This window comes from Tachysurus fulvidraco, chromosome 8 (genome assembly GCF_022655615.1).
Source record: "Tachysurus fulvidraco isolate hzauxx_2018 chromosome 8, HZAU_PFXX_2.0, whole genome shotgun sequence".
In the NCBI taxonomy this organism is placed as follows: Eukaryota; Metazoa; Chordata; class Actinopteri; order Siluriformes; family Bagridae; genus Tachysurus; species Tachysurus fulvidraco.
This window is the reverse complement of record NC_062525.1, coordinates 11,517,566-11,541,921: the sequence shown is the minus strand read 5'-3', so window position 1 is coordinate 11,541,921 and position 24,356 is coordinate 11,517,566. Positions and strand designations below refer to the sequence as shown.

Here is a 24,356-nt window from a genome sequence, read left to right as displayed (position 1 = left end):
AGCTCCTTCACTTTTCACACAATTAGCTGTCATAAGATGACTGGATCACTTCCTAAGCTGCCAGATCATTCTGCTATTTGTATGAATCCCTTGAACATACAGGAAACTTTCGTGAGACCAGATTTATGCTTATGACTCTTATAGCTCTTGTTTTTCTTCTGTTTTGTTATAGTGTACATATAGTGAATGCTTTACGGTGTACATCTAAACAATATAGTGATTGTGATTCTGTTAAAAGTTCACATGTTCAGCTGTGAGTAGAGATTTATCATGCAGTAAGTGTATCCTTGAGCACGATACATAGAGCTGGAGGATTTGGACAGCTTTACTATGATATTCAATTCAATTCATGTTTATTTGTATAGCGCTTTTTACAATTGACATTGTCTCAAAGCAGCTTTACAGAACATAAACATAGAACAAAGGGTTATTATAAGAATAATATAAAGATTAATAGAATACAAAAATTCAAGATTAATATTAGATAGATTTAGTTCACAATGTGTATGTATATATCCCCAATGAGCAAGTCTGAGGTGACTCAGGCAGCAGTGGCAAGGAAAAACTCCCTTAGACGGTAAAGGAAGAAACCTTGAGAGGGACCAGACTCAAGGGGAACCCATCCTCATGGGTGACACTGGAGGGTGTGATTATAAATATACAGTCTAACAAATGTTGTATAGATGCAAAAAAATCACATGGAGTTGACATCTTTTAATATATCTTGCAACATTCTTTCATTCCTTTTCTATCGCTTATTCGAACTATCTCGGGTCACAGGGAGCCTGTGCCTATCTCAGGCGTCATCGGGCATCAAGGCAGGATATACCCTGGACGAAGTGCCAACTCATCGCAGGGCACACACACAGTCTCATTCACTCACACACTCACACACTACGGACAATTTAGAGATGCCAATCAACCTACCATGCATGTCTTTGGACTGGGGGAGGAAACCAGAGTACCCGGAGGAAGCCCCCGAGGCACGGGGAGAACATGCAAGCTCCACACACACAAGGCAGAGGCGGGAATCGAACCCCCAACCCTGGAGGTGTGAGGCGAACGTAACGTTATGTCTATTGTGTTTGTTTGCATATTGCATGCTTTGTCAAAAAGATTAATGCAAAGGCCTGTATTGCAATATTATGCACTTGTACTATAGAGTCTGTAGGAGTGGAAGGAAGCGGAATGAGAATGCTTGACAAATACAGAAAGTCACTTAACTTGTGGGATATTAGGCCTACGTGGCAAACAGAGCAGTTTTTATTTCCTAACAGGACCAAATTTCTATACTTAGTCACATAATGTGATTGTACTGTGATTGTAATACACGAGTATTTCTGGTGTGGTATTTTCACTTTAATAGTCATAAGATGCTACAATAGAAGCACAGTGTGCTGTGTTGACAGTTATCGTATATTTTTTATTATCACCTGTCAGTTTTTCATTTAACTTTTTTTTTAATAGAAAGTCTTGTTTATAGTCTTGTTTACATGCTCCTTTTCATCTGTTAATTTTGCTAAAAGATTCCTGTGTGTATAGACATCTGCCAGCAGTGTTAAAATCAATACCCCTTTCATCGAATGTCCTACAGCAGCGAGCGTCCTTCCTCTTTATTAAAGATCAATGGATGGAGCACTTGTGTCTTCCTGCGTTGCTGATAAAAGACATTCATTCCTTCATCCTAAATGAGTTTCATGTTTATTCTTGCTGCCAGCACTTGCTTTCCAAGTGTCTGCTAAATATCATTAACTAATTCTGCTAAAGTTGAGTCATAGTATGAATGTCACAAGGAACAAATTCACTAAGCTTCCTCACATTTTTCATATATATTTAGAAAAGAGTGTGTGCATGAGGATTGATTTACAACATATATGACATGCTTCTAAATTTATGATCTATACGATCATTACTGCATAATAAAATAATTTTGAGGATACGTCAGAAAAGTTAATGCCATGCAATGGATTTAGCTCAATTTATTGTTTTGAGTTTTCTGTTTTATTTTTCTGGCCCAGAAATAGGCTCCACCCCTCCACTGCATGACACTGCTCTTTTTACTTAAGAGGAAACCTTAAGAGGTATGCTTGGTTTAACAACAAAAAGTTATATGTTAGGGTGACGGTGAAATGTTTTCATTTGTGCAATTGTGATTTATCTCTCCAGGGACAATGGGCTGAAAAATGACATTCTGCTCCTTTATTTCCATAATTAGTCTATAAAAAACAAGCTATATCTGGCATGTATTATAGATTATATACCCTTGTCTGATTGAGGCTGCAAAACTGATAGCAGTTCATTAGAATAATATAAATGAAATAATATAAAATAGTGTAAACATTTCCTGGACTTTTTCTAAAATACTTCACAGACCCTGAATTTGAGAAACATTAATGTAAACAAGCGAATAACAGGTTTCTATAGATTATAAAGCTTGGTTCTGTGTTATATTTACTCTGTAACAGTAAAGTCTGTCCAGTGTAGACCATCATAACTCATTTCCCATTTTGCTGCTGAATTTACATTACAGTCCCAAGAGCATGTGTGCTATTAGCTGACGAGTTCTCACCCTTCAGTTCAGCTCGTCCCCAAAACAAGCAAAGATAGGGCAGTATTGTGTGAGAGACACTGATGTCCCTCAGGGAGGCTGAGAGAGAATGGAAAAGCAGGGGGAAGCAGTAGGAGAAGCTGGAGTGTGTCAGTGTTTGTGTGTGTTCCTTTTTTTGTGTGTGTGCCAAAGAATTGTGTAATTGACTTGCAGAGGGTCTGTTTATCCGTATGCCCTGAGCACACTTTGTTCATTGTTATCATTGCTCTGTGTGTGGAGTGTGAGGTCACAGTGCCTTCTAAGTGAGTGTGTCCTGAGCTGTAGCTGCATCGGAAATGGCTGGTCAAACACCACTAAAGCCACTGCAAAGATATTCCATGACTCATTGTTTTTCAATGAGTTTAACAGATTTGTCCGGATTCAAAAGGGCTGTCTATGTACATTTATTCACAGCCTCGATAAATAACTTATAGTGCTTATGTAATCAGCAAGATTATATTGCAAGTATAGCACAGGTTTTGCATTTATGCTCTGTAGCCATAAAGTATGACAGTGAAATGTGCACACAATTTAACTATTTTGCAGATTTGTCTTTAAATCAGAATCAGAAAACACACAGTAATTTGCACAGCATAGAAGCTGCACATGTAGTGTTTTGGGAATTCCCATCAGATGCCACCATGGCTGAAATCTTGGCAAACAGACAGAAAAATAAAAGATTGTGAAGCTAGTTTAACAGCTCAGTTTTAAGAAATCAAACATATTTTAGTGAAATTAATGTTTTTTTAAATTGACGTTTTTGCACCCAGGATATCTCCCTGCAAAGATCATGTCAGGGAAGGAGTCGGTTTCAAAAACACAGCCAGTGCTTAAAACCTTGATAGCTAAGTGCAATTACCTTACAGTGAATGTCAGATTTTGATAAAATTGTCAGAATGCCAGAGGCTTTAAAGTACAGCAGTCATAAGCCTAATCCATTTGGTTTGTAACTCGATACTGTAGTTAGGGTAGTTCACCTACTCTACAGCGGACAAACGTTTTTCAATGAAAGTCTCACCTTTTTTTTTTTTACATTTCAGGATAAGCATATTTTAAAATGTCATGATAGAGCTATATGGAAAAGAGACACAATTCAGTTTAAGAAAAGTTTTTCTAGGACACCACACCAAAATAAACTGCTTGTTAAGAGAGAATGAGAAGTAAAATGACAGTGCAATTTTCTCGCAATAAAAAAGGAATAAAAACTTTTATTATGTATCTGGACTATTTGCCAAGACATTTCTATTCGGTCTATTAAAAATCTCAGCACAAGCAGGAGTGCACTTGCTCTGGTTGTTTATATGACTGGATTGTTACTTCTAGATAACATTAGGAATAATCTTAATAACAAGAAGGAATAAAGAGAAAATATTGATCAAACTTTATCACCCTTGATCAAAACTTATACAGTAAGACTGAAGTGTTTGCAGTTCTATTGAAATTTGCAGGAACTGCTTTTTCTCTCATACGTACCTTTCAGTGGAAAAATAAGCTTTTTACAACTTTTAAAAGCCTTCTGGTTGTGATAGCATGCAAAGTGCAACCATATGTAGATTAGTATAAAGCTGGATTATTAGTCGCAATTAAAAGTGATGAAAGGTGAATGCCTGCTTTTGTTGCCTAATGATTTGACAGACTCATATAGTGGAGGACTTAAAGCCATATGGAAGACACATGGATCGTAACGCTCACTTTCTCCTGTGTAATTTCTTCTCGTCAAATTAATTGCAATGACGTAATGGTAATGGTGTGCATTGGTTGAGAACCCTAATATGCTATTGTGATTGTTGAATCTTCAGGTTGAATAGAGGTGTATCAGAGAGTTATTTCTTGCATGAGGTTCTTCACATTCATCATTCAGTCCAATAGGGTTGTAGATAGTATTTATTGATATTGTGATCATTTTAAAAAAAAAAAAAAAATTAGGACCAGTTTCTATGTTCAGTCAAATCCTCAGTCATTCTACGACCGACATATTTAGCAGTGAGGCGTTTGTATTAATGTCTCCTAAACTGTAATTACCGTAGTTTTTTTTACTTCCCATTCTTTGATCTGAGCACTTTGAGGTGATAGACTTTGTCACTGACGTCTCATGCTAGTCCAAACCCCTTGATGCACGCTAATTACCTACAGACATGCTGAGCAAGTCAAAAACAGCTCTGCACCAAGAAGCAAGCTGCAGAATAGGCTAAGCCATAAGTCAAGCTCAGTACTTTGATTTTTATAGGCACCAGTGCTGCTTACATCAAGATATATAGATATATTGACCTGCAAGGCCTGAATTCCACATTGATGCCAAAGATTTCTCGTCTTCCAGGCAAGTACTTCTCTGTAAATGTTACCCTATGTTTTTGTTGGAAAAGATTGTTTAACTGTGTCCTGTTTTACTTTAAATCAGTATACACTGTGTGTGTGGTGTGTATGGTGTGTGTGTGTGTGTGTGTGTGTGTGTGTGTGTGTGTGTGTGTGTGTGTGTGTGTGTGTGTGTGTGTGTGTGTGTGAGAGAGAGAGAGAGAGATGTCTCGATAACCATGAAATATCAAACATTACTGATAGTTAATTGAAGACTTAGATACAGATAAACGTCTTGATTAAGATCTCTATTGGCTTTGGGTTACAGCGTAACCTGCTGACTGTGTAGCTGAAATAAGTTTTGAATCGACATACTCCGCCCTTTGGATTACACATTTCATGCTGCTTTTAACTGTGAAATACAATAAATGACAGATTGAGAATACACTAAAAGCCTTAATCATTATTGTGCAATGACGGGATGGAGAACATGTGTGTTTCTATGAAGCAGAAAGCTGGCACTGGCGTTTGTAATGTGTTAGTTCCACTGTGAACAAAGCACTATTTCCTGTCTAACAATCCAATGATAACAGCTCCAATGTAATCAGGAAGCATTTCTGCAGTGCCCCAGTCATCACCTTTCTTGTACTCCATTGTTGGAAAGCCCTTTTTTCAGAAAAGGAAAACATCAGTAACCATGGATGAGTGCTAAACAAACCAAGAGTAGTGTGTTGCTTCAGCATTCAGCCTGAAGGCATAGATTAGAGTGTCTTTGTGCGTAAAGAAGCTGGGGAAAATTTGGCTGGCATTATCACACTGAGGCTGAGATGTCTGACTCTTCTAATATTAGATGTAGACAGTTGGAAATGCTCAGGATTTGGTTCTCAGGGTGGGCTGTTATCTTCTGACAAAGGGCCTCTTTAATCTTTGCCTTTAGGTCAGCTTTTAGAAACCACTTTAAAAAGTAGTTTTGTCTGATGTTTTCAGTCAGCTCTGAAAGACCCGTGGTTTGAGGCTTACAATGAAAACACATCCTTGTCTTTTAATTTCAGAGTTCAAGGTCAAATGACATCAAAATACTAATTATTAACAGTGAAGAATATCAGTGCTAAAAGTAGAAAGAAGATTTATTAGTTTTTCTCTAGCACCTTGTCAGACATGGACACACTCCTTTTTAAGAAATTTTACATAAATTATATATAAACAGGTATTTCTGTCATGTAAATATGGAAAATCATACTGGGTCATTTTTAATTATTGAAATGAATAAAAAATGTTGTCATGTACCAGGTCCTTGTTTGATATCAGAATTTAACACACAAAGCAATTCATGAAACATGACAAAGGGAATAATACACAGATACTCAAAACATGATCAAAAACAAAACGCAACCCGGCAGTCCCAACACAAAAGCAAACAATGACCTAACAAAGATAGGTATAACAAAGGGCAGGTATAAATATTTTGACACATTAGGGAATAATTACAAACAGGTAAACACATAATTACATGACATTAAACAAGGTTTAGCAACCCCCTGCCAGCACCCCCTCTGGTGGACTGGTAGTGAATAGTCCTTACAAATGTATGTTATCCCAAATTTTCTTTATGAAAGATACTCTAAAGTACATGTGTTGTTTAATTTAAAACAGTTATTGATATGTATGTGTATTAATTGGTGTGTGTATATAATGCTGCTATTATACAATGGCAATTCTATTCTTATACATCAATCAGAGAGTCTTCACCTCCCTTTGTTTATCAATCTTTCATTCTGACATCTTGAGTTAGAGCTTTATCCTGGTCTGGATATTGGTGTAGAAAGTTTTAGGAACACAGGGTTCAGGAACACACCCTGGATGAAATGCCAGTTCATCACAAGGCACTATAACACACCGACACACACACACACACACATTTTTTTTTTTTTTTTGGTAGGTGGGAGGAAACCAGAGAACTCAGACAGAATCAGTGAGAACATATAAATCAAACCAGACAACATGGAGCTACTGTATAAGGCCAACCTGTAAAACAGCCTTTTACTTTTCTATTTTATCTTGAAATGAATACAGACTGAGAAATATTCTGGAAGGAAGAGGACAGGAAAAAACACAAATGATAAATCCCCGGAGAAAGATCCCTGGATGTTGAAGTTTGGCACGTGGGACTAACAAGACTATGTTGTTGACCCAGGGATCCAGCCACAGCCACTGGTTCTCAACATGTTACACTTCTCTGTACTGTAATTCTCATCTCCTCAGGAAGAAGAGGTTGACCTGTCCAATATCATGAAGGAAACAATGAAGTGACTGTGGTCCAAACTGAATATGTTTCTGTGCATCTTAAAGGACAGTGTCAGGGCGTCATTGTAATCGAGCCTGTAGAACAATGATTAGGTGCGGCTAAAATGGAAATTTTCTGAAGGACACGACAGACCTGTTATTGTTCTCCTTTTGGTTATGACTCACTTGTTATTTGCAGATAGATCAAGTGCAAGAACTGATAATAGTTATAGGCTACATTTTTTTTAAAGGCAGCCATTGAAATTTTTTTTCAATGCTTTTTTTTTTTCAATTTGCTACAGATCCTAGACTTAAATCAAGAAACTTATACTAAAAACAAACAAACAAATAAATAAAACAAACTTCACTTTAAACATTTTAGATTGATCAACAGGCTTGCTCGAACTTTCCAAACATCACTGTTTATGTCCTGTACCACCTTTTCCTCTATCCTCCCGTTCATAGAAATGGACTCCACAAATCTCAGTAAGGCTATGAATAAGGAGTTGACACCAAACTGTCAGGACGGTAGCTCTGGGCTCACTGCACGTCTGATGGGAAGGCGGGCGTGAGGAAGAAACCAGATGCCCTCCAAAAGCTGAGACCTAAAAATGTGTGATTTATTTATGAGTGAGCACAAGGCTATGTACCGTAGCCATGCTTCAGAGTCTATAGAGGAGCAGAGCCAGAATCCTAGTTTCTAGAAAGAATGAACTAAAAAAGACAAGGGAGCATTAGTGGTGTTTAAAGAATCAAGTCAAATCAAGTCAAAAACTTAAATGTACACCAAAGAATCAAGTCGAATCAAGTCAAAAACGTAAATGTACACCAGTTTGAACCGAACAATTTTTGAAGAATCATCCTGCTGTATTGGGGTAGGATTGTGAAGCTTTCTGTAACATTGATATAACCATGTAGTTGTTTCTTTGAAATTTATTTATTCCTTCTCAGAGTAGTTATGTGAGTAACTGCAAGTGGCCTTGCTTATTTTTAGCATGCCTGATATGTTAGCTATAAAAATAGGTCATAAATTTACAAAAGAAAATTGTAATCATCCAAATCTACTCAATCTGCACTTATCTGAAGGACACGTTGAGAAGCTGTTTGTCATCATTAAAGCAGCAGGCATGTTTTTAAAATCAACAGACAATTTCTGTATTACTCAGCAGAATAACGGGCCTGTTTCTTTCTCCATGTGCGGTGACAGCTGCAGCTTATTTCTACAAAAAAGTAGAGCATAACTGTTGTATCAAATAGCAAGACCTTTCCAATTCCAGTTGCCTTTGGGTTATACATTTAGTTTGTGGGTGTGTGTGGAAACCTTATAATAAAAGTTTTCAGATGAAACTAAACTTTCCTTGCTTTGTAGCCAAATCTGTAATGTATGTACACAAATTAGGATCTTTATAGGTGCAGCACTGTCACTGTTTTGTATAGAGGATTTTTTCATCGTCTCAGATATTACAGTATGTTGGGACACCAAGAGAAAGTCAAGAGTCTATCCTCCAAGACTAACAGGTTTAAGGTTCCTAAAGAAAGGTAATCGCATTAGTGTTCTCTGTGCTCTTAGAGCTGACACACACATGTGCCTCTGAAAGTATGGATGTTCTCAGGTTGAATAAAGAACATAGAGGTTAAATCGTTGCTTCTTTCATGAAGGATTTATATTAAAGCAGGAGATTATGAAGGTGCAATGTTTCAGTTTAGACAGCTTGAGAAACAAAGGAGTGATGTCTAAATGCCTTTGTATTAGTGTTCAGGTTCAAGCCTATAAATAAGAAGCATCATTTTGAAGGGGTTTTGTTTTGTAGCAGTGCTTCAGATATAACAGATTCTGAACATTAAGTGAAAATGTTCTTTTTCCATCCAGTCATCTTTAAACATTCTGGTTTTTGTTGTTCACCTTTTAATTATATCAAACCATGTAGTTGCTTTGTTAATCCAACCAGAAAGGGTAAATTAAATTATATATATATATATGTATGTGTGTATATATAGTGTAGTATCTAATAAGCAGGTTCATGTCTAAAACTTTTATCAGCTTTTCTATGGTATTTTGGTGCTAAAGCATTTAGCTTTAACAGTGTAAGCACACTTTAATCTGGGATCCACTGTAGCACACTACACACTGAAATCCAGGGTGCATTCCCTCCTCATTCCAAGCATTCCCCGGATAGGTTCCGGATTCACAGTGACTCTGACCAGAACACAGCAGCTGAATATATGAATATATGACTGAATAAAGAAATGAACAAACAAATAAGCCCTGGTATTTAAACGGAATAGATGGTGAACTCTTTAAAGCAATTAAAGTTTTAGATTCATAGCTATGGAGATGTGAGCAGTAACCCTGGTCAAAATAAATGGAGAGTAAATTATTAATTATTTTTTTGTATGTGATTGAAACACCTGTCCTGGTATGATTAGAGTGTCTGATGATTCCCTGTGTGTGTAACAGGACTGAAAAATAACCTCATTCTCCATACACTCTCTCCTGCTGTGGTGTAACAGAGAGCCAGTTGAGTCAGTCTGGCTGGCATGGTTTTGGTTTTCAGTTTTAAGACACTGAGAATCTCCTGCCAAATATGATATCATCTTGTCTGTCTGCAAATAAATTTACATGAATTTGTTAAAGTGCATTTATACACACGCTGTGTTTATTCCATTTTAATTGATCCCTAATGTGTTGGAACATTGTTAAGATAAGTGATTAGCTGTTTTTCCAGCTGAGTCCTTTCATCAGTGATCTATATATATTTGTTTAAAGATGTGCAGTGTTACCAAGTTGGAGCAAATACAAAGTAAAGCAAAAGTAACAGAGTTACTCCAAAGCGTGCCTGTACACCACTTAGTTAAATACAGAACAGGCTTCTAGCATTTGCTAGTGTCTGGTATGCTTTGTGAACCCTTTTCAATCCAATGATTATATCTAATTCCCAAAAGGTCACTCTATCACTTTGTTCAAAGGCTTGTTTTCCTGTTAGAAATTGGCTCAGGGAAGTGTGGAGCACAGAAAGACCAGTCAGACTGCAAACTTCAAGAACCTAAAGCTTGTAGCCAGAAAGGATTCTGAGGCTGAGATGTCAGAGAGATTGAAGTTGTGTTGGAAAATTTTCACTGCTATGATTTCCACCACAGGCACACATAAATATGGATTCACTTCAAGACTTGCTTAGTCAGTGAGCACGCATTGAGTATAAGTCGTAATTAGTATGACAGTGCTCCATTCATTCTCATTTCATTCACTATCATCTGATGTTGCTGGATTTGTTTTATCCCTGTTGATTATCTGTATAGTCAGCAGTGGCGTAACGTGGCAGCTATGATTTTTCCCTCTAATTGGGTCAGTGTGCATGAGGCATGCTGCCTTCTACTTCAGTGGGCTGGATAGAGTATCATTGCTGTGCTGAAAGAGAAGCGGGGGGTGAGAGGGGAATGGGAATGGGTAATCGAACAGACAGGCAGGCAGACAGCCATTGAGAATTGTTTCTCTTGTTGTAAGGTAGGGCCTTTTTTGGGGTTTGACAGTCTCGCCTTTGGGTAGGGGGCGCAGTCTTCACATCAAAGGGATTTTGGGGGGAAAAATCATATTAATAAATCTCTCACTCTCTCCCTCTCCCACTTTTCCTCGTCCCATTTTATTTCTTTTCACAGTGATGGCCCCTCTGATGCAGCTGTTCATAGACACGCCTCATCTGGAAGACGTTTAGAACTCTGACGACAACCACGCACACACTTTGGACATCACAACACACTAGTGCTTAGCTATGTACAGCGTGGAGGACCTTCTTATCTCTCATGGATACAAAATCAGCAGCAACAACAATGTTCCTCCATCGCACTCATCCTCGTCCCAGGAACAACGGCCGCCGACACGCAGCAGCAGTCGGTGTGAAATCACAGACAAGCGGACAGGACAAGGCTCCGTGAATGGCTACAAAACAGACTGTGTTTATGGTGTTGGTGTGAATCAGACATCATCTCGGGGTGTCCCCAGTGACACAGAGATCAGGGACAAGAACCAGAGGACAGAGGGGGACAATGCTAATCTAGTAGATGGACACTCGCCAAGAGGCACCTTGACCAGCGACAGCGGGTTAGTCAAAGTATTTTACAGTCCTATAAATTTATTTAACACAAATGTACCTGTTCTTGCTGACTCAAGGACATACACAATCTCCCTGCATTTTATCACATTAGTCTTCATTTTCTTTCAGCTCAGGTTTAGGTTAGCTGGGGTTGATGAGGCATGTTATGTAATGGTGTCAGCTGTCAAGGACTATTCCTCAGTTATAGGACAAGATAGGTTTCAGTTTCCTTATTTCTCTTCATATCTTCTCTATTTCTGTGAATATATTTAAGAAATACAACTAACTTTATGGTATTTACCTTCATCCATACTTCTACATCTGCTCCTGTCCCATTTTCTCTACTTTTTTCCTTAGTAACTCTTCCTCTATTGCATGCATTTGCTATCTTACATCTATTTTGATGTACATTGATCCATTTCCTGCCTCACAGGACTGTTATGTTATAAACAGTACTATATCATCACCTCACTCATTTATCATCCCTTTTTACACGTTCGAGGAGATCTATTGATAAATTATAAATCCCATTAGGCTTCTGTCAGGTCACGATTCTATTCCTTTATATATTATGTCATCGACATTAATAAAATATTATGAACTCGAGTGTGAACGTTGCCCTGCTGCTAATTATAGCACAGCTGTTTCAAAAGGTGGAGTCAATGCAGTGCTGACTAGAGTGTTGGGAAAAATTTTATTCATGAATCCATTTGATGTTTTTTGAGGTCAGCACAAGATAATTCAGTGTACAAAAACAGGTCATTGATCAGGGATTGTCACACTCACTGCACATCACTGAAAGATCATTTTAAATGGCCATATACTAACAATAATTTAAAAAATATTATTCATATATTGTAGCACCTTACATGAAAATGTAAAGATGAAATAGTTCAAGGGAACGAACAGAAAAGTAGAGGAAATTAAAAGGTCACAAAGATTTTTTTTGTTTTTTCCAATATATTATATAAACTACTTGTCTATAGTTGTTAATTGTGCTCACAAAGTGATTTTTCTCCTTACAACTCACTAAATAATTGTATTATGCTTCTTGTGGTGCAGATTCCATGATGCCCACAGAGAAATTTACACTCATCTAAGGCCAGAGTCTGAAGTGTCTTACTGGCGGAGACGAGGTCAAGACTTCAACATGCTCCTGGACTATGTGGACATCAGAGAGCCGCAGGGTAAACAATTAGGTGGTCAACATAAAGCAGAGGGCATGCAGCGAAGACCAGAGTCAGCATTAACCACTGAAGAGCATCGTCGTGAGAGACAACGCAGAGCAGACAGTGCGCGTGCCAGGGAGCGTGAACTGGCCCTCTACCAGTGGAAAATGGCAGCAGAGAGGAAGTACCAGAGTCTGGGGACAGAAGAGTGGCGTCCAGCTGTAGGTATCGGTCGACATATGTCTGAAAGTGAAGGTGAAAGATGGGCAAAGGAGCAGCGGCAGCCCCGAACAGCAGAGGGTGCTGTTCCTCCCAGGACCAAAGCCAAATCTCAGTCCTTACCCAGAATGGCCATGCCCTCAGACAGCATCCAGTACTTAAACATGTCATCCTCTGTCCAGGATCCTGGTGGAAACTATAGAATTAATGGGCACCAGTCACGAGTCCCTCAAGGTCGCAATCTCAGTGAAGGGGAAAGTAGGGAGCGATGGGTTGACAATAGTCGGTCAGGTGTACAGTCTGCACCCCCATCAAAACCTCGTTTTAGCCGACCTCTTAGACCTCCATCATATGAGGTTCACCAGCAGATGCGTGGAAGCTCAGAAATGCTCTCTGGTGATTTTGTGCCTCACCCAAGAGACAGAACTCCACTGCCTTTTTCCAGACAGGATTACTTTTCACAGGAACTTGGCGGGTCGGGCATGGAGCCCCCGGGTTACATTCCTCCACCATCATATAGGAGGCAGCCTGTCATCAGGGGAGGGCACAGGACTTATGCCAATTCCATGGGGAACTACCAGTACAGGGGGGACCCATATATGCAAGGACCTGCAATGGCCGAGGTCCAGGAGTGGTTCATGAGACAGACAGGAGTGGCCTGGCCTGACAATTACAGGGATGGGAGAAGAAGTATGCCCTGTAGGAGACAGGCATATCCTGGTTATGTGGACGAGCACATGGGGAATATTCAGTACATACCCTTTGATGACCCACGAGTCAGACATATTTCAGGAGGGAAAATAGATGGGAACTCACTGACAGATGCTGACAAAATCAGGAATATCAGAAAAGATATCCCTATCACCTCTTCATCTGAGAAATCTCCTGAAGACAGTGCCTTTCTGCTCTCAGGAAAATCATTCAGCAGCACAGAAGCAAGTAACAGCAATATAAGTGATTGTGTCAATGTACATAAGGAGGTTTCAGGAGAGGTGATCAACTCAAAATCAACAAATGATGAAAACTCCAATAGTTTCCCAGCCAGCCCTGACTATTCGAGTATCTTCCAAACAACATCATCACAACAGAAACCTAGCATAAACCAACGATTGTGTAAGACAGTAACCCAAGTAAAGACATTTGAAGCACAAACAGCAGCTGAAAACAAGAAAAACAAGAAGAAAGTTAAAGAGACTATGTTCTGTTTAGTGTCAGTCCCAGTAAACATGGTAGTCAACAAGGAAGCTACTGATCCAAATAACAATGAGAAAGTGTCAAGCTTAATAGTAGCACCTTTAGAAAATTCAGTCACCCAGCATTGTAACAAAGATATGCCAAAGATTGCAAATGTTCAATTAATACAATCCAGCAGCTCCATGAACACAAAAAGGACCAAAAAGGCTCCACTTCGAAAAGAGGCCATAGATATTTGGTCTCTTCAAGCAAGTGCTGATAAAGAATTGTGCTATGCAGGATCCTGGCCAGGAGACCAATATAAAAACCAGGAGACTCAGACAGGTTCTCTTGAGGGATCAAGAAATATTAATGCACAAATTACTCAAACCCAGGTTACATGCGACCCTCCATTGTCCACAGATAGTGGGACGGCTACAGAATGCAGTGTCAACTACAAGTGTCCGATAAAAGTCCAAAAGAATTTCAACCTTTCCAGCAACAGTGCATTCTACCCAACACAAACAGCTAGCAGCTCAAGTATAAAAAGCCCAGATCAAGTCATAACGACGCCTTCACCACCATCTCCTGATCGGCAGCCTCCACTGGGAAAGAATGCGTCCAAACCGCATGCGTTAAATGGCCAAGAGGCCTTTGGCCAATTCTTGTTAAAACCTGTGAACAGGCGACCATGGGATGCTATTGGGGAACTTGAATCTTTTAACAAGGAGCTGCAAGATCTAAATGCCAAACAACAAACCACTGATCAAACTATAGAGGACCTAGATGAGGCACTGAGGAACATTTTAGAGGTAGACAACATGAGCACAGAGTTCATTAGACCTGAGTTGGCTACACACAGGATTAGGTCAGAGTTGGCTATGCATTCTTTACAGCAACATAAAGAAATAAATCCAGAACAACAGCTAAAGAATGAGAACTTAGATTTCAGGTCAGATTTAGAGCACAGAGTCGTAACTCATACAGGTAAAGATTTCAGGGAAGTCGGAAGTGCCTTCTCTTCACTGTCTGGGAGGATTGTAAATCCTTACATATCACCAAGACAAGAGATGGACAGTGGGTTTGCCAATTATGAGGAACTGAGTATGATGCAGGATGACCCGAAGTCGAACAGGATGGATATTCCAGTGCCAAAGGAATCATTGCTGAAAGATGTTGGACTTACAGTGTACACAGCGGTCCCAGACTCAGTGAAACTGGGATCACCTGTACTTTTAAGCCCCGAATCTCCAATGCTAACCAGTCCCTCTGACAACTCAGAAACATGTGAGGTTTTACAGATCACATCTTCAGATAGTGGAGGAGATCAAAATGCAAACAGCCCTGATTTGAGCACAAATCATAAGCGTTCAAGCAGTAATATAATCTTTGGTATTAAACCTGATTATAAGAAAGTGTCAGAGAGCAGCAAAGTTAACACTGGCTCAGAAAGGTCACCTCGTAGTCATGGTGTCAGAAGACAGCATTTCACATTTTTGGCAAACTATGATAATGCTGATTATGATGACGATCCATATCTGAGCAATGAAAAAACAATAGCAGATGAACATCTGGAGGCTCTTCTGAGTCAAGAGAAAGCCAATAGCATGCCATCAGACGATCTTAGTAATCTGTATCAAATTCAGTGTGCCAAAGGAATCCCTGTGCATGAGTCAATTGAACAAAGGGCAGCCAGGATCCTGGGCATTGCTGTACCAGCTGAAGCCTTGGTTATCGGTCAAGACTGTTGCAAACAGGATCAAGAAAATGAGCACCATGATAAAGAGAGCTTGGAAAAGGCTGAATTAGTTATGCAAACCAAGACACTAAGGCCAAATGAAGAAACACAGAATGTGAGTAGAGAGTATAAGCAAGTGATAGAGACAACAGTCCCTACGCACATACATATGATGGAGAATGATCCTGTCATTGGGCAAGACCATGACTCTACAGAAGCTAAGTTCTGTAAGGATAGTCATACTTCTTCTTTAGTGTTAGATTTACCCGAGTTTCCACCCAATAACCTGCGTTTATCACTGCCAGTGACTGAAGATGAGGATCTGATTTTAAGTGTGTGTGGAGGTGAGAAAAAGGTTCTGCCTGCTGCAGACATGTGTGAAGGCCAACCGGACAAGTCCATCGTATATCACCCATCTTCTGTGTGTAGAAATGAAGAAATGTCTGCAGAGCGCATTAATCCTGCTGTGGAGGATGAGTCAATGTCATGTGTCAGCGGTTTCAAAAAAGAAATCCAGAAAGGGAGGGGAGAAGAGGAAATAGGAAAGGAGGAAACCGAAAATAGAGTTCAAGAGGACAACGTACTAGAAGGAGTAGAGGACCAATTTGTGTCGAATGAAATGAGAGTAAATGCTGAGTGGCAAGCTGCTTTTGAGAAAAAGAGAGATGAGGATATTGATAGAACTAGGGATGAGGAGGAAGAGACAAAAGAAGAAATAGTGGAAACAATAATAAAGTCACCACAGTCCATGGCTTGCTTATCCCCAGTCTCTCAGTCACGCAGTGCAACAGTGGTCAAGAGAGAAATCACACTTCCGGACACCTTTAGTATGACCACTGATTCAGATTCACTTGAGGATGATGAGATTCACTCTGTTTCAGGTGACTGCAAGTTTATTTTAAACTCTTATGAATTACCAAAGAACAAAAAGAACAATCTTAAACATGGAAGTCATAAGATTAAATAGTAATACAAAGGTACATAGAAATGACAACAGCGAGTACAAACGATATTAAATACAGAGAAATTGATTTTATAATTGTGAGCACATTATAAGATGTCAGTAGCTTCGATGAATCCATTAAATCCACTATTTATCATTAAACTAGGATTTTCCTTAAATGAGTCAGGGATCTTGAAACTGTGAGGTCTGCAAAACCCCCAGCTGCCCCACTCTGCTGCCCTGCTTCAAAACTGTCAAGTGTAAATAATCAGACATTAACTTTCAAATCCAACTGATATTTAAAGATTTATCATTCATCATTACTGAACTGATTACAACTGCAGGATGGTATGACCATAAAGATTCGAAGATTACAAATAGGAAATGCAACAGCAGTTTAAGAAAAAAAATCATTGTCAGCTGTCTGGCTGGGATACATGTCCAGTCAGAGTGACATTGATGTCTAAGGACATCCTTTTTAGTCTAAGGAACAGTGAACAAATACAGTACACAAGAGCAGTGGGGTGGTTGTGCTGTTAAATTTAGTGCAGTCACTCATCAAACAAAAAACAAAACACTAGTAGACAACACACAAAACAGCGCCAACCTGTGTACATACTGTATATTGTACATTGTGCTAAATTGAATAGTAAAAGATAAAATCTTGCTGCAAAAAAATCCTGTCTGTATAAGGGCATCTGCCAAGTTTCGTAAATGCAGTACGTGTTTTCCACCACAAGGGGGAAGTATTGTTCAGGTTATGTCATGTAACACCAGCAGGTCCAGGTCTGCTCATAGTGATTTACATTTTTCTGCAACACATTACTAAGTACTACTAGTAATACTATACTGATACTCATAACTAATATTGTTGCCTTGAGTTTCACCCTGGTGTGTTGAAACAGCCCAAACTGTGTAGCGCAGTCTGACTCCCAACACTCGGATTTTGAAACATCCTCTTATGCACTAAAGTTTAATTCAAATAAGGACATATTAGTAAACAGTTGAACTATTGAATAATTCAGTATTATCGAATGTTCAGATTTGGTTTGGCATTAATGCAGGTTTGGTAGCAATATAGTCCATTTTACCTTTAAAACAATGCTGAATCGATGTGTTTTTCCCTCTACTCCTCAGACTCTTATGATCCCAGTCGAGTTGAGACGGTGTAAACTCGGGACATTGGCATAGCATCTCAGACTGCCCACACTGTCCTGTCCTGTCACTGTGACCTGGCTGGGAAATCAGTCAATTCTTTTCATTTTCTTATTAACTTCATTTTTGTTGTTGTTGTTCTAAACAAAAACTGGCAGCACACTTTCTTCACGTTATGCATCTTTTTTACTACTTATTTTTTTAATAAAATGAGAATGATTCTGTGCATACCAAGTTGTTGAGAAGAATATAACCTGAAATTAATGAGTTACATTTACAAGCTGTAAATAATTTTATCTGCACCAGCACAGATATAGAGCAAGTAAAATAAAATATATAACATGCCAGCTTAGACATCATCTCAGTGCTTAATTCTATTAGCAGAAGAAAAAAAATATTATTAACTGAAACTGAAAGGTTTGTTATAAGTCTTCCATTGTACAAAAACAAAAGTATAAGTGTGTATTTAATCTGTTTCATCTATCATCACCCTACAGCAATAGATTTTATCAAAGAGCACAACTAAATGTTGTATTTTGACAGCAGACATATTCATATCATTGTGCCCATGTAGCTGTTATTAGAAACTTTGTCATTTTTCAAGCACATAATACCATTCAGTTTACTCTTGTTTTCAATATCATATACAAAACATGAGCTTGTAATTATCATTAAACTAGCAGAAAATATTATATCATGTCAAAGATGCAAAAACTAAAGAAATGTGTATTTATTTTTTAGCCAGCTATCCTCAGACTGTACAAAAAGAAAATGCAACATAAAATGACTTGACATTTAATCGTGCAATTCTATTCACTTGATTACAATCACTTTGCAAATGTCACGTGTGTAATTTCCTGCAGAGTCTGTGCAGTAAACCAGCTTTCAGATGATGGTGTGCCTTTGGAAACAGAAATGTCAAAATGTATTGTGTGTCGTTTGTATATTTCATATTGTCACTACATCTTGCTTGACATGTTAAGAGTATTTTGTTATTATTTACTGTCTTGCATGCTCAATGTAGTCTTCACCTGAAGTTCTCTTATTAGAGCACCATCAGTATTAGTAATTCATTTAACACTGTTATATGTTATATGTGAGGAACATGAGCAACAGCTACATGACAACTTCAAAATGATACAACACACGGTCATACACTTTAAAGAGATTTGGTCCGCTCGGGCCACGAGCTATAGATGACTGGGGAGAAAAGAGTCAGATGTACATTTAACAGTAAGTGGCAAATGTCATCAGTGTTTAGGTTTAGAATATAAATGGCTAAAATATGTTTCTTTTCATAATGCTCTCTATTTTTCGTACAGAACATGTGTGTATTTGTGTATGTGTTCTTGTGTAAGTCTTTGTTGTTGTGTGTTGATTAATTATTCTGTGTCAGCATGAGATAAGTAGTGTATCATGGGGAAAACTGGGGTTTAGGGTTTTGCATCTTATTGCATTTGGTACTATATAATAAAAATCATTATATTTCAAAATGCATATTTGTATCTTCTAAAAGAAAGCATTCATATTTAAAAGTAAAAACATTATTTTTTAGAGTATTTTAAAGAAGGAAAGTGTTTATTATCTAGGCACACATTCGAAGCAACTGGTTTTAAACACAGTGTTGGGAAAAGTGCTTTCTTTGTACATTACAACAAAATATTAATTAATAAACTGTTTGCATGGACTGTGTTTGTTTGAATTGTGCTATTTTACAGAATCCAAAAGCACTATTATTTAAATTATATTATGATTTATTTAGATTTCTCACTGACTTACATCATTAGAATGTGATTAAATATTACATTAAAAGAGATCTTAGAAGACTATTAAGAAGACTGATTATCTTAGAAGACTTAGATTATTATTATTATTATTATTATGCAACTTTTATACCACATGTTATATATAATATTCTGTCATTTTATATATTTTCTAAGTATTTTATTCTAATAATTAAAATAAAATTTAAATATTATACCTAAAAATAATAAGCATACAATTTTCTAACAAATTCAGGTTTCTGGGGATTTTATATCATCCATGGGCAATTACATTAGGTACCGGAGGTGTATTTTGTCTAATGGAAGGTGATTAGATGTTAATTGCCTTTGGAAGGTGAGACGTTAATTGCCACAGGTCTGGCATGTTTAAATGCAAAAAGGTTTTAACAATTGTATAATAATAATAATAATAATAATAATAATAATAATAATAATAATAATAATAATAATAATAATTGGTTTTACTTTGTCTAATGATTAGATAATTACAAATACTGACTAAAATAAATGATTACTCAATACAATTGAACTGTATGTATCATTATTGTGATCGCTTAAAATACAAAATGTCTTTCCTTGCCATCTGCCTTATTCACATTAAATGATAAAATACTGAGTGCAGCGACGAATTGTTCTATCAATTCACCTACACTTGAAATTGGGTTTCTGTTGGCTGTATGAACTCCTACATGACTAATTTGTTTTATCCTGTCATTGTACAGTGAACAGAGCCCTAACCAGACGATCAGTCAAATAATCAAATTAAATAGAATCTCTGGCCTGTGACTGTGCATGTACAGCTCGGGAGTCTCTTTCCCCTAATCCTAATTCATTTTAAGGACCCCGAGGATACAGAAGTTTCAGCCTGGACTCTGGAGAGTATGTGGATTTAGAGCAATGGCTTCATGGTAAGTAGGTTAAGAATGGCATTGCTACTGAATGAAGATACGACAAACCACGAAAAAGTGGTTTACAGCCCTATATTCATGTTAAATCTCAGTTTAGTGTTAGAAGCTGTGCAACACACTGTAATTCATATCGTTAAGGGTGAGTTTAGATGAGGCCTTCTGGTTTATAGCTGTAATTTCATCCCTTTAGTGTATGTCCTTCTGTAGTTCTCTCTCTCATTGAATACTATTTTACTCCAAAAGGTCAGCAGCCAAGATTCATTACAGCAAGTACTTTTAATCGTTGATTGAATCTGTTTTATGTGTGTGTGTCTCTCTTGTTACAAATGTAAAAAGGTTACACAGAAAAATTACCCCTTCACTCACAAAGCCAGACCCAGTGGCCTTTCCAAAACATGTAGCCAGGCAATGGGGCTACAACACATAGTCACGCGCCTATTCCAATTAGTCTGACAGAGAAAAGGCCCTCTTAATGTCTATGCACTCTCTTAGGCCAGGGCTGACTAATGTCTTTTATCTGGCAAGTCTTTCTGCCTTTCCAAAAAGTCTTAAGGCTCTTGCTCAGATCCTGGCAGACAAGAGAGTACAAGCCGCCTTCTTCCAGATCAAGATAAAAGCTCAGCAGAGTTACACGGCTCTTTGACTTGCTAGTATTGTACACTGCCAAACTGTGAAGTATTTGACATGGTCAAATTAAAAATAGAAAAAACCCCCAAAATAAACAAATTAGAAACAAATTAGAAATAGTTAGGGTGCCATTGGGGCACAAATCACACAAACAATGACATATAGATTATTTTATCTACCTATCTATCTATCTATCTATCTATCTATCTATCTATCTATCTATCTATCTATCTATCTATCTATCTATCTATCTATCTATCATGTAGTACACTATAACTGTAGTGTATTTTATGTACTTTATTAAAAATAGAAGTAGGTGTGTAGTAAATTATATTTTTACAAATTCTTACAATGTTACATATTTACCAATGATGGGGACTCGAGTCATATGACTTGACTCGAGTCAGACTTAAGTCACAAATTTGAGACTTGAGACTTGCTTGACAAATATTAAAAAAAGACTCGACTTGACTTTGACTTGACATTCATGACTTGAGACTTACTTGTGACTTGTACATGTGTGACTTACTCCCACCACTGATATTTACACAACTATTAAAAGTATGTTGTGTTTCATAGGAAAATACCTGTCCTTGACTTTTACTCAATCTACTGTACCATTATCACTCACTGAGTCCTCCATAAATCATTGTGCCAAACATCTGAAAAAGCTCAGTTTCTGCTCCTGCTCTTTACAGCAGCCATGCACATTTTATCATACACATCTATTCGTTAATATGTTTTGCTCAATAAACAAATTTCAGCTCCATCTCAGCAAGCGTCTGTTACTGATTTGCTGAAGTTTTATGTGTGAAAGTTGAATTCCTGATCTCTCGTGCTAAAAGTTATTAGCAGCAGCTTGATGTTACTCTGACCACAGTATGGGGAATTCTTTGTAGACTGAACTAAGTTTACAATGTAATAGACAGCTTTCAGTAAATCACTGAATATTCCTTTAAGGTTAAATGTTTAAGAAGAGCTGCTGCACGATGTGATGCCAGTGCCAAATAATTACATCCTGAATCTCTACTTCTGCTTAGAGATTTGTATCATACAGATGTCCCAGATGGACACCCTAAAGTTTTCACCAAAATCTCGTGCCCATCTTTCCTTTAGTGCCAAATGCTACCTGGATACTGCAGAGTTCAGTACTGCTGTTGTTCTCATGAACAGTGTTTTGTGCTTATCCCAGGATTTTTATTTATTCACACAAAATACTCATTCTAAACATCCTTTCAACACACTAAGTACCCTAAATACTCTGTGATCTTTTCTGTACTGGTATACCCTAATGGTTTATAAGCTGGCATCACACCAAAGAAGATTTATTCCCTTTTGAGTCTGGATCTTTCTGGGGATTTCTGCCTAATGTTGTTTCAGGGAGATTTTCTTGCCACTGTTGCCTCTGAATTGCTTATTAGTGATCTATACGATTTACCATTCTGTAAAGCAGCTTTCTGACTATTATGGACAAGTGGAGAGGTGGGAATTTTGGAAGAGGTTAAAGCATGATGTATGGCTTTTCTCCCGTAGTGTATTTATTTTTCTATCTCCTTTCAGTACCGAGTTGTCATTAAACTATTTTCTGTATCCATTTCATTTGTGTTTGTTAATCTCCCCTTGTGCCCATTCTCTCTCTCTCTCTCTCTCTTTCTCGCTCTCTCTCTCTCTCTCTCTCTCTCTCTCTCTCTCTCTCTCTCTCTCTCTCTCTCTCTCTCTCTCTCTCTCTCTCTCTCTCATTTCTCTGCTGATATTAGAGAAAGAGAGAGTAGATGTTTATTAATTATTTATTGAGAGTAACTGGAGGCCATATGCAGGCTGAGGTCTCAGTGCATTCAGTGTCTGTATGGTCTGTTCTGAATAATGTATGCAGTGTAGTGCAATGGTCACGGACATGTTGACTCAAAAAGAAACCAATGAGTCAACATTTTTATCTAAACAAGTCATCAGTTCAATAGCTTTATTATTCATCATCTAACACCGGGAAGAAAAAGAGGGTGGGTTAGTGTGATTACCGGATGTTGTCCTTTCTTTCCAAACATAATTTACCTCCTCCATATTTTTATTACTCCTTATACTGTAAATATTGATCTGCATGGAGCCTGTTATCTTTAGTGATGTATTATATCATTGCTCAGTTCACATAGCTTGAGTTAACATGACCTGAGATCATGTTTGTTTTATATTCTACTATTTACAATGTATGACATGATTGAATGAGCATGGTGTGTATCTTTGTGACTCATACACAGCAATATTATGAAGGAATATCTGCTGTTAAAACTGGCCAATATAAACTCCATTATAAATTCCTTCTCAAGTTATTGTGTGTTTTTTTTTTTGTGCTATAATACACACAAATACACTGTTGCCATCTAGCAGCTTTATGGGCTTTAGTGTTGATCCTTTTGGGGAAACCCAGAAGACATGAATTTGAACCCAAGATGTTGATGTGGCAGTATTTGTATTTTTATGTAAAGATTTAAAAATACTAATTTTAATTTACATTTGCTTTGGAGGACCTAAAGATATGACTATAACTAAATGTATGTATTATACACTTGTATTAATATCTCTGAAACTAAATAGCTGTACATCCCTTGAGATTTATCCAAATGTCAAGATCGCATGATCTCCCTGGAGAACTCTCAGATCACACCATCTGGCAACAAGCACAGTCTTGGGAAACTTCTGGATGCCCATCTATCATTCTCTCTTTCTATCTGCAACATGAATAGATGAAGAGCATCTGACCAATTGTCTTTACAGCCAAACAGATGGTTGTTCAGTCGCTTCATTTTGGGATTCTAATATTACAAATAGTAGAAGGTCTGAACCTGAATGCAGCTGCAATACTTATTTATTACTGTATCTCTCCTCTAGTTCTTCCACATCATCTCATTGCTGTTTTCTCCACTGGCTTCCTATAAATATAACTGCTCACATCGCAACAATGTGAAAGCATTGGAGCTTGCCTACAAAGCCAAAAGTGGAAAAGACATTTCTCGGCACTGGTACTCATGTGCTGAAATGAACTTGCCTTTGTTGTCCATACAGCTGACTCACTGACTATCTTCTAGCGATCCACTAAGCACTTAAATGAGCACTAAGCACTAATATGCTTTTGATGGAGACGACAAAGCATTTCTGTAAGAGCATTTGCAGTAAATGTAAAAGTTGTACTATCACTGAGTTTCCATTTGTTCATATAGCTTTCAGATATAGAAACATTTGCACACATTCAAAATGCATAACAGTTGGGGAACACGTGTAAGTGTATTATGTAGTGAATGCATTATGGAGTCTATTAGTATTTCGCTATTTATTCAGGGGAGTGATAGTTGTTTTATTTATGGGTAAAGTGCTTCCATAAAGACTTTTAGGAATCAC

General features: G+C 37.8%; 1 protein-coding gene across 2 annotated transcripts in view; it reads left to right on the top strand.

Annotated features, from left to right (window-relative positions):
- The window catches only part of jcada (junctional cadherin 5 associated a), a 20,934-nt gene extending 1,600 nt beyond the window's left edge, over positions 1-19,334 (top strand). For both annotated transcript variants that reach the window (XM_027177546.2, XM_027177547.2), the window contains exons 2-4: positions 10,817-11,258; positions 12,313-16,430; positions 17,630-19,334. In XM_027177546.2, coding sequence (XP_027033347.2) covers positions 10,930-11,258; positions 12,313-16,430; positions 17,630-17,664 — 4,482 coding nt within the window. In that variant the 5' untranslated portion in view covers positions 10,817-10,929 and the 3' untranslated portion in view covers positions 17,665-19,334. The remainder of the gene's footprint in view (positions 1-10,816; positions 11,259-12,312; positions 16,431-17,629) is intronic.
- Positions 19,335-24,356: the final 5,022 nt, after the last annotated feature.